The sequence below is a fragment of the Montipora capricornis genome, chromosome 6 (genome assembly GCF_036669925.1).
Source record: "Montipora capricornis isolate CH-2021 chromosome 6, ASM3666992v2, whole genome shotgun sequence".
Taxonomy (NCBI): Eukaryota; Metazoa; Cnidaria; class Anthozoa; order Scleractinia; family Acroporidae; genus Montipora; species Montipora capricornis.
This window is the reverse complement of record NC_090888.1, coordinates 35531292-35542893: the sequence shown is the minus strand read 5'-3', so window position 1 is coordinate 35542893 and position 11602 is coordinate 35531292. Positions and strand designations below refer to the sequence as shown.

The following is an 11602-nucleotide window of genomic DNA, read 5'->3' as shown; positions in this document are numbered from 1 at the left end:
GCTGGATTGGTGCTCACACTCAACTGTTTTTCATTTGGCAGCGGCTACTACATACAGATCAACGGTGTTGCAATGGGAACCAAAATGGGACCCATCTACGCCAAGCTTTTCGTAGGCTATATCGAAAATGAATGTTTCTGTAACTACAACGGACCAAAATCTGATCTTTACAAACGTGTCATCGATGACTGCGTCGATGCTAATTCATCCAGAGAAGAGGAACTCAACCACTTCATCACTTCAGTCAATTCTTTCCACCCAGCTGTAAAATACACCTGGGAAATTTCCGAAACTTCACTTGCTTTCCTCGACATAAAACTTTCAGTCAACGGCGACGGTTTATCTACAAGCGTACACTACAAACCAACAGATTCCCTGAACTACTTGCTGCATTCGTCCTCGCATCCGCAACACGTAAAAAACGCCATCCCATCCTCTCAATTTCTTAGACTAAGGCGCCTCTGTAGTGACGAGTCCGACTTTAACAGCAAGTGCGAGGAAATGTGCCAGTTTTTCAAAAAAAAGTGGCTACCCTGACTCCGCTGTCACCACAGGCAAACGTCGTGCCCAAGAAATCGATCGAGAAACCGCACTACCAACGCCACAGAACGAAGAAACCATCAGAATTCCGTACACCCTCACCTACCATCCACAAAACCTTGCAGTCAACAATGTCATTCTTAAGAACTTCAAAATTCTCCGCAATAATCCCGAAACTAAACATAGATTACCTCTACCGCTACTTATTTCATTCAAACGGGACAAAAACAACAGGGAACCTACAAATATACACGCACACGATGCAAAACTTGTCGTTTTATTTCTGACATGGTTAAGATCTCAGGACCGAATCGATCCGTTAAAATCACCGACCACTTTACATGCATCTCCGCAAATGTCATCTATTGCATAACCTGCACACTATGTAAGAAGACCTTCATAGGCGAAACAGGGAGAAGATTGGCGGACCGCTTTCGCGAACACCTACGAGATGCACGCCATTTTAATCTCCCGAATCACTCCCACCACAACATGACAATTTGCCGCCTACCTTACACCACGGGAACACAGAAAGCCGCAAGAATCTGGAAACAAAAATTCATGTTCAACTAGGTAGACTCCACCCTCACGGAATCAATGAACGCCTCTCATTCCACTAATTTATTCACAAATTCATGTTACCATATTTCCACCAATGGCAAAACTCATCCACACCCGCATAAAAACCTACCACACCCACAATTCCTCTATTTGCTCTGACGAAGGGCTAACGCTCGAAACGTCAGCTTTCCAAACCGTTCACGGTGGTAATTCGACCTTTATCAACACTTTTGATAAAACCTAATTTTCCTGTTTCACTCTCCCACCGACGCAGCACCACAGTTTCATTAGAAACTAGAGATTAGTTTTTTAAAGCCACGCTTAAATGGTATTGTTAGAAATTCATTTTCGTTTTCATTTGGGGTATTAAGGAAGGACTAAATACTTTTCCTGACTTCGGAATTCACGGAATTCATGGATTTAGCATCAAGTCAATAACTATTAACGCAATGAGAAACAAGATTTTTTAGCAAAAACACTATTACCGTCGTTATTCAAATGCAATCCTTTGTAAAGTTCCTCCTTGCTACGATTATCAGTTGAGTTTGGACCAAGAGAAGTTTGGCGCCCAAGTCCCAATGTTGTCAAGGGGAACGCATCCGCAAATGGTATCCATTGGCAACTTTTCGGGCTGTGATGTTATCAGTCTTCTCTTCGCGCGAAACTGTCAAGTTCACAAGGAGAACAAAATGCGGCCGAGCAGAAATGGACAAGTTTTGTAGTAGCTGCTAGTTCTGTGAACCCAGGTCATTATTCTTTTGCTTCTCTTGTCGAAGACATTACCAGGAGATGTTCAAGTCTCAATTACCTGAACGAACATTCCATTTGACGTGCCTACGCTATCTCGTCGATGAAGACAACTGGATAAATCTAAACTGTAAAATCCTGACTGGTGGCCTTTAATATCACGCTGAAAGTTACAAGATTATCGCTTAAAACTAAAATGGCGTTCTCCCGCACGTATCTCTCACAGCCTGGTTGCTAAGCCAGCGTAAATTAATAAAGGCGCGAAACCGATAGACTTTGTGCACACATTACATAAACCACGGCGACGATCGTGGATTCATTGACTTTTGGCAATAAGCTAGGAATTTTCCCGAAAGGGAGGTAAAACGAATTAAGTTGAAAGCGGGTTTTCTTGTTTCTCCAATCCAGAGCGGACCTTTGAACTCTCGAACGAATTCATCACTACGATCACAGGCGGCCCGGAGAAACTCCGTGACCGTTAATATCTAAATATTTCACATAATTTCGATAAACTCCAAGTCCAAGTATTTTTGCCTGAAGTGTTGTTTGTGGTTATCCTTGTGGCTGAAAACGACGAATTTTAGTGATTTAAAGGGTTTGTGTTGGACGTTCACCTGAACTCCAGTATTGACCGAATGCATTTCATGTGCTAATGAGGCTCTCTAGCCTCGCTCTCAAGCAACATTTATGTTATATTTTGTCCATACAAACGAGGCTAGTAAGGCTCATTAGCGCATAAACAAAAGAATATTTTTTTGGCCGCTATTTATGCATTCGGTCTATTCGAAGCTCCAATTCGTGTTGCTCCTATCTGATTGGATGAGTGTTTTTTATCATCCTGTACGATGGAATTTGTTGGTAAAAATCGGCTCGGTGCTTGAGCGGTCCGAAATCAAGCTTTCCACCTTTGACACCTTTGTCTTTCCATTGGTAAACTCAGGCGAACGTCGAAACCCTTCAAATAAATAAAATTCGTCGTTTTTATCCAAAAGGATAACCACAAACAACACTTCATGTAAAAATACCTGGATTTTTGGACTTGGATTTTATCGAAATTATGTGAAAGACTTAGATATCAACGGTCACACAGTTTGTCCGGGCCGCCTGTCATCGTACTTGATGAATTCGTTGGAGAGTTAAAAGGTTCTTCAACTTAACACGTTTTACTTCCCTTTCGACAACAGTCATAGGTTACTGCCAAAACGCAATGAATACACAATCGTCTCCGTGGTTTAGATTTACCCAATCATGTCCAATTGTTTTCATTTTCTCAGACGATAGCGACAGCGTAGGCACATGACATTTTCGTTCACGTAATTGAGACTTGAACATCTCCTGCTAATGTCTTCGACAAGAGAAGGAAAAGAATAATGATCAGAGTTCATTGAACTAGCAGCTACTACAAAACTTATCCATTCCTGCTCGGTCGCATTTTGATTTCCTGTATATTCAACTTCGATTTGGTACTCCGCCATGTTACCGGTTGAAAGTTTCGCGCGAAGATAAGACAACATTGGGGTTTCAACTTGGGCGCCAAACTTGGGCGCCAAACTTCTCTCGGTCCAAACACAGTAACAGAGCCTTTACGATTTTCCATGAGTTCTGATTACAGAACTCTGCGACCATTTTATTGACTGCTTTACCTTTGGTGTTTAAACTTGGATTGTCTACTCTAGTGACGATTTCTGATATTGCAATATCAGTTTCCGGAATCCTGAAAATAATCTGATTGGCAAAGTCCACAATTCCTTCAGCGATCGTAGGGTTTGCACATGGCTTTTCATGACTCAAGTTGTCGCTTCCTAAGTGAAGGATGGTTTGATCGGGTTTTAAGTTCTTCTAGCTTAGGGATGACATAATGACTCTGTGACTAATTTTAGCTCCGGCAAAAGATTTGACATACACTTTGCCTCCTGCGCTTTTGGATACCATTTTTCCAAAAATAACTTTCACCATAGGGTCACCTATGACGGCACTTACTCGGTCGGAAGACTCACGTTGTGACGATGAAGGTTCGCTTGGAAAAAACGACGATTGGGTAACTTCTTTGTGATCTTGAATACTTTTGTTCCTGGCTTTGATTTTCTTATTTGCAATTTTTTGATTAGAACTGGACTTGACCTTCGCCTCGACTCCCAGGAGGCATCGTCACTGATCTCTTTCTTGATAGCTCCTTCAGTTGTTTAATTTTTCCCCATTAACGCAAGCTGAAGCAAGTCTCATTCAGCCGCCTCTACGTTTTTGAGTTTAGAAATCGAGCTTTAAAATCGTCCAGAAAAGTGCGAGGATTACTTCCCTATACGGTCTCATTTAGTCCTTAATTCTTCTTCCTTCAGGATGATTTCTGATGCTTGTCATCTTTCAACTCCAAGCATTTCTGCCAAATTGCTTCTTTCTGTCCGCTGCCGGTCTTTCTGACTACACCGAACAAGCGTCCACAGACTGTCTTAATCAGCAGCAACTGTATGGCTTCAAATCTGAGATGATAAATATTACAACGGCGCTCCTTACCCCAAGCAGCTCTGCTATTCTTAATTATAAATTGCTCGGCGTAGTCTAAGGGCCATGTAAGCTTGCATCACTTCTGGAATCGTCATTTTTCGCAACCGTTCTTTTCACATTAAAAGAAGTACTAACAATTAAAAGAAGGACACGTACAACTCGCGTTTTGCGTAAGCTAGTCGAGGCGAGTTGTGCAGGGAAAAAAAAGGAAAAAGAAGAAAATAAACCAATTTGTAAGCTATGAACAATGACAGGGATAAACTATAAATAAAATACAATCATTAGCATCCGGAGATAAATATAGTTAAACAATTGATTGATAATAAGTAGGTTAATAAACTAAACAAACTAAACAGGCGAAGAGATTGACAGTGAATTGCTACAAAAAGTTATGTAAGATATAAATTAATTTTGGATAGTAATATAGGTGCCTCAATATAATCCTCCTCGCCTTCTAGAGCTGCGAACAAAGCTTTACGAATTGATTTCTTGAACGCCGGTTTAGGTAGATTACATACTCGCGATGGGAGACAATTCCACGCTTTCACGCCAAAGCATGAAAAAGAATTGCGCTGTTGATTTAAACGTGAAAATTTATTATGATATTTGCCACAAGATGCAGCCCTCGTATTATATGAATGAATCAAGCTGGTCTTGATAAATTTGTCAGAAAAATCTTTTGGAGCAGACTTATTTGAAACATCATACATAGAGTGTAAGATAGCTTCAAAGTAAAGCAGGTGAATGGGTAATATATTTTTGAAGAAATAAAAAAAGGAATAGCATGAGTTCTTGGATTAGAAAATACATCAAACGTATTGCACGTTTTTGAAGTAACAATAATTTATTAAGGTGGGCATTAGCGGCTTGGCCCCAAGCAGTTAAACCATATGTCAAGTAGGGAAGTATGAGGGTCTGATGTATGCTTCTCAAAGTACAGAATGGAACGAAGTGTCTTAGACGAGATATTACTCCAACAATTTTACTTATCTTCACGGCGATATAGTCTACGTTATATTTTCAGGACAAATGGCTGTCAATCAGAACACCTACATGATTTGTCTCATAGTGATCAGGGCTGTTACAATTATTGTCATCTTTGTTCACATATTTTCGTTATCGGTAGACAAATGTTGCAGACACTTCTCACTTGGAATGAAATCGAGTAGTTCTGATTCCGAAATTGAACTGTTCATCCCTTTGCGGATGAAAAGCGCACGAATCAAAAGTAAAGAAAAACAGCGGTGGCCAAGGCCGGAAATTTTTAAGAACATTTTTTGCTGTTGTCGGCTTTAACTGATTAATCGATGTCGACCTTTCCTCAGCGGGCAAATTACTTTCACCCAAAGTGTCCTTTAAATTATCCAAGAACTACCCTTTCTTGCAATTGTGCATGTGATGAGTCAATGGAAAATACTCTCTTCTTAGGCGAGTTTCCCTCTATCCTCCTTTCCTTAAAACTGCTAACGAAAGAATGGATAAAAAATCTTTGGAAAAAATCTAACCACACCTGTCAATTCAATCACATCCACGAGACAGTTCACATCATTTCGGTGCGGTACCGTCATACTGTGACATCATTCCATTTTTTCCTTGATTTAAATCTGTCCGTGTCCATTCCGATGTCATTTCGGTACATTCCAGGACATTCTTTTCCATTACTGTGTTTCAGTAACACCTCCCAGAGAAAGATCAGTACCTCAGCATTAATTTTTTTTTGTGTGTGTGTAAGGATTCTTACCTGGGATATAATACGTTATAAAATGGAGGTTGCAAGATGGCGGCCGGAAATACTAAAAAGAAACAAAACTATGGCTTACAAAATGGTCATATTTTGTGGGGAGAAGGGTGGGCTTAGTGAATAGAAACGAAGACGAAACTGAAAGTTTATTTCAGTTACCGGTTGTGGGGATTGGTGGGAGGGGTTTCGCTTTGTAGAAGGCGCATACGATTAACACCAACTGATGTCGAGTATGCGTTATGGGTTTTTGAAAATTGTGGCATAGGAACTCACGATTCAGTTTTTACTCATGAGGCAAGCTATATTTATGTTCCTAGGGCATTGTTCTTTATATTACGTCTTCGAGAGCAGGCTATGAGAGTGTCCTACAGAAGCATCTCTTCACGAAAACATTTTGTAGGTACCTTACAGAGGTGGGAGTATCTCCCTGATGCCTACAGGCGATGTGAATTTCAAATGATCTGACCACTCTCCGACGCATAATCCCTCCAAATGTTGACCAAAAAATGTTGGTAATAGTTATAGAAATGCACAAGGAATCCTCTTGACCAATCTAATCCACTAAGAGCAAACAACTTTATAAAACATCATTATATATGCGACTCTTTAAGGCGATTTAAGATGGCTCAAGCCAGTTTTAAAGCTCTCACTCAAGTGACGTTCTTATTAGAAGGTTGGCATTACAACGCTATATCATGTATTAGCACTATTATGGTACCATAAGAAACACCAATTATTGCTGAACAAGATGCGGTCATTATTGTGACGTAATAAGTCACCGTTACAACGGCAAAGCCTTGTGAGAACACCCTTTCCTTTGTCTTTAGTTGGAAGGCTATAAGAGGGGCAAGAAAAAACTTTCTACAAAGTTTAAAAAAATTCTATACAGCGGATTACAGCCACCTTAAATCTGCGATTTTTTTGAGGTGGCTCTGATTCTGCAGTGCATAATGTTTTGTTAAACTTTGTTTGTTTGTTTGAGATATGAGCAACTAAAGCCAAAATATATACTGTTTTGGCTAGGCTTTCCCGTTGCCAAGGTAATTTATTACGTCACAATAATGACCGCATCTTGTTTAGCAATAATCGGTGTTTCATATGGTAGCATAACATTGCTGTTACGTGATACAGTGTGTAGTGCCAATCTTTCTAAAGAGAGCGTCCCTTCCAAGTGTTGAAACTGGTTAGAGCCACCTCAGTGGCAGATAAAAGAATTAACAGAATTGAGGAAATTCTTCCTTTTATAGACTTACAGTTGACTTTTAATTCCCAGGAGGTAAATGAATTACGATATGCTGATGATTCTGCTCTTACTGCTCTAGGTAATCACATGGTTTCGACTGCAGTTTGGTTTAAATAAGCACGACTTATTAGCACATATAATGTTGCTTCTTAAAACCGTAACGATGGAGGCTATGAATCTCATAATTGGAGTGAATGGAAGCTATATTCAATGATTTTCATTCGAACCTTTGAATCCTTCTAACCGAAAGCAGAAGTTGTAAATCGCTATAAACGATTTTTTCTTAATATATCGACTTTATAACATAGAGGGCAAAATTACTAAATAACGATTGGCTGAAAATTGGCATTTTTCATTAAATTAAATTACTTCCATTCATGTTGTAAATGTTTTTCAGCAGGCCTTGTTTCATTGCTTTAGCGTTCTTGTGCAAAACTAGAGTTTCAGCTGATTCGTGCGTTTACAATGCAGAGCTGTGCTCCTGTCATTTCTTCTAAATTTGCCAATTCAGTTCGACTTTTACATCCACTAGTTTTGTCGTGAATCGTTTGAGAAGTTCTGCAAAGGCTAGTGGCGATTGTAACATCAGGTCAGCGGTTGCACCAGGCATGTGGTGTGGGAAATAAAGTAGTGTTCTGTACATCCGCCATCTTGTGTGTGTTGTTCCGTTGCCATAACACTTCATGGTGTCAGAGTCGGGTTGGAACACGTGAAACCGCCTGAGCCTCTGCTATTGACTGCGGAGACAAATAAAGCCGAAGCATGGAGACGCTGGAAAATGTCCTGGGATCTCCACAAAGTTGCGAGCGGACTCACCAAAAAGAGGAAAAGACTCAAGTTGCCACGCTGCTTCATGTGCTAGGAAAGAATGTGTGGAGATTTTTTCAAACTTTGTTCAGACTTCCGAGGGAGATCGATATATATATCGATATATAGAAGATTCCTAGATTACGTCTATGTTCGTGCTGGGACTCAAAGATCCACATTCAAAGGAAAGGCTGATGAAGAGAGAACAGAGTTTAGAAAAAACGCTACAAGCTGCTCGTTTTGCCGAAACAAGCAAATGGCACATGAAGAGCTTAAAAGAAGAGAACAACAGAGGTGAGAGAGCGGATGTAGTGGACGGTAAAGGTCAGAAAACTCAATGGGGAACGCCTTGTGGGAATTGTGGTATTGGGCATGCACCAGCTTCGTGTACTGCTGCAGGAAGGCCCTGTCACAAGTGCAGGAAAATGAACCATTCTTCAAGGATGTGTCGTGGCCCAGAGGGGCAAAAGAAGCAGGTAAATACTCTTGATAATTGTGACTCCGACGCTGAGGTAATGTTTATTGGGGCAATTAGTGCAGAATACAAGGACTGGGTTGAAACTGTCAGTTTTGGAAACGTGCAAGAGTTGTTCTAATTAGATACTGGGCCCCAGTCCAAGGTCTTACCTAAAGCTGCTTATGACAAGATCAGTATCTTGACAATCCTCCTCAGCAAAGTTAGAGAGTTATAAACGCGTATTAAACCTGTTGGAAAGTATGAGTTGCCTCGTTGGGTGCGTGGGGAAAAGTATCAAGTTTGTTTTCAAGTTGTTGATGGAAACTATGTGCCCCTCTTGGGTGGGGAAACATGTGAGAAGATGCATCTTATCCAGTCGAAAAATGCCGTTAAAGATAACAGCATTCTAGATGACTTCCCTGAGATATTCCAAGGACTTGGGTGTCCTTGGGAAGTATCACATTAATATCAACCCCTCGGTTCATCCTGTAGTGCACCAACCCAGGCGAGTTCCCCACTCTAAGCGAGAGCCATCGAAGAAGGAACTGGACAGAATGGTGGAGGCTGGAATCCTAGAGAAAGTACCCTTGAATGAACCAGCTGATTGGGTGAGCAGTCTTGTTTGTGTTGATAAACCGGATGGGTCTATTCTTGTTTGCTTCGACCCGAAAGATCTTAATGTGGCCATTAAAAGAGAACACTAACCATTACCATTAGTCGACATTACTGCAAATTGTGCAGGAGCCACAGTGTTTTCAACTTTGGATGCAGAAAAGGCATTCTACCAAATCCAGTTAGATGAGGAGAGCAGTAAACTTCTGACATTTAATACCCCTTTGGAAGGTATCAATACTTGAGGATACCAATGGCAATTAAATCTGCACCAGAGGTTTACCAACAGAGAATGGAGCACGTTTTTGAAAGGCTACCAGCTGTAAAGCTCATTATGGATGGCATAATCATACATGGCCGCAATACGGCAGAACAGGACACTCGGTTGAGGGCTGTTTTGCAGCGTTCCCGAGACAGTAACCTTCGATTGAAAAAGTGAAAGTGTCATATCCAGCAGAACGAAGTGCAGTTCCATAGCCATGTGTCCTCCAAGGATAGTTTGAGGACAGACCCGGAAAAGGTCAGAGCTAAAGTCGAGATGCTCAGACCACCAGACAAGGCTGGTGTCCAAAGGCTGCTGGGGATGGTCAACTATTTCTGTAAGTTTATTCCAGACCTGCCTGATCTCACCACACCGTTGAGACAGTTACTACATAAGGATGTTCTGTGGCACTGGGAAAAACAGCAGGAAACCAGTTTCAAAGCAATCAAAAAATCGCTTACCCTTGCTCAAGTGATGCACAGAAAGCGTTGACGTTGCAAGTTGATGCTAGCTCAACCGGTCTTGGTGCTGAATTGATTCAGGGAAACCAACCAGTAGCTTATGCCTCAAGGCGCTTACACCCACGCAGCAAAAGTATGCTCAGATCGAAAAAGAACGTTTGGCTGTGGTATTTGGTTGTGCCAAATTTGCAGAGTATTTTGTGAGCCGTAATGTTACAGTTGAATCGGATCATAAGCCTTTGGAGGCCATTATCAAGAAGCCTCTAGACGTAGCACCCTTGCGCCTGCAACGGATGCTGGTCCAGCTCCAACGCTACCCAGGAATCACTCTAGTGTACTAGCGTGGGGAAGGCCTACACTTAGCGGATGCTCTATCACGAGTCCATTTAAAAGAGTGCCTCACAAATGCAGAGCAACTTAGTAGAGTATGTTATCTCAGACCAACAGTTGGCCAAGTTCGTTGAAGCAACCAAGGAAGATGAGATCCTGTCGAAACTTCAACAATTAATATTGTCTGCTTGGCCAGATTCCAGAGATCAAGTCCCCCTCAACGCACAAGAATTCTGGAATTACATGGATGAATTATCGGTAGCACATGGGCTTATCGTAATGGGGCAAAAAATCATTGTCCCTAGCAGTTTGAGAGGGTAGATGGTTGAGAAACTTCATGAGGGACACCTTGGAATCCACAAGGCAATAGCGAGAGCACGTGAAGTATTATTTTGGACTGGAATGACAGTGGATCTGACAGAGACGATTAAGAACTGTCCAGTATGTTTAGAAAATAGACCAAGTCAGCAGCCTGAACCACTGAGGTCCCACGAGATCCCACCATTTCCCTAGGCTAAGGTTGGCACAGACATCCTCCACAAGAATAGTCGAAACTACCTCGTTACTATTGATTATTACTCCAAGTGGCCAGAACTAACTTCACTTCCTTCCATGACCAGCACTGGTAGTTTAGGACAATGGTCCATGTTACAGTTCTTCAGAGTTTAAAACGTTTTCGGAGGACTGGGGTTTTCATCATGTCACGTCGAGTCCAGGGTACCCTCAGTCAAATAGTCAGTCGGAGAGAACAGTCCAAACAGTTAAGTCAATGCTTGAGAAAGCTGACGACCCATACAAAGCCCACTTGTCACCTTCGCAAATGTTAATGGGAAGGCGTTTGAGAACCCAAATTCCAATGACCAGAGAAATATTAAAGCCCCAACTTTGTGATCCTGAAGAAGTCTTGCCTAAACTAAAACACAGACAAAGAAAAGCAGAAAAAGCAGACGCTGCAGGATGACAAAACAGCGAAGGAACTGCCATCACTGATGAATGGCGAGTTTGTAAGAGTTCGAGAAGGCAACGAGTGGAAGCCTGCTAAATCTACAGAGATTCTTCCGTCACCTAGATCCTACAAGGTTGAAACTTAGCGGGCAGAGTACCGACGAAATCGTCTCCGTTTGCTAAGAACTGAAGAGCTCAAGGCATCAGAGTTTGCATGCACAGCCCCAGCTGATGAAGACCTAACAGACACTGAAGTTGAGATGTCTGGTGCAGGAGCCTTGCAGAATCCTGGGACAACACCAGTCAAAATGTCTATGGCTACTACCACACGGTCCGGTAGGACAGTTTTAGCCACAGTGAGAACAGTTTTGTAACATTTCACAAAGTCTTGTGT

General features: G+C 41.7%; 2 protein-coding genes across 2 annotated transcripts in view; one reads left to right on the top strand and one right to left on the bottom strand.

Moving 5' to 3' along the window:
* The window catches only part of LOC138052024 (large ribosomal subunit protein bL20-like), a 596113-nt gene that overhangs the window by 383040 nt on the left and 201471 nt on the right, over window positions 1-11602 (top strand). The window lies entirely within an intron of this gene.
* The window catches only part of LOC138051021 (endothelin-converting enzyme homolog), a 39846-nt gene continuing 32424 nt past the window's right edge, over window positions 4181-11602 (bottom strand). The window contains exons 13-14 of the mRNA XM_068897210.1: window positions 6092-6143; window positions 4181-4325 (exon numbers count right to left, since the gene is read on the bottom strand). Coding sequence (XP_068753311.1) covers window positions 4181-4325; window positions 6092-6143 — 197 coding nt within the window. The remainder of the gene's footprint in view (window positions 4326-6091; window positions 6144-11602) is intronic.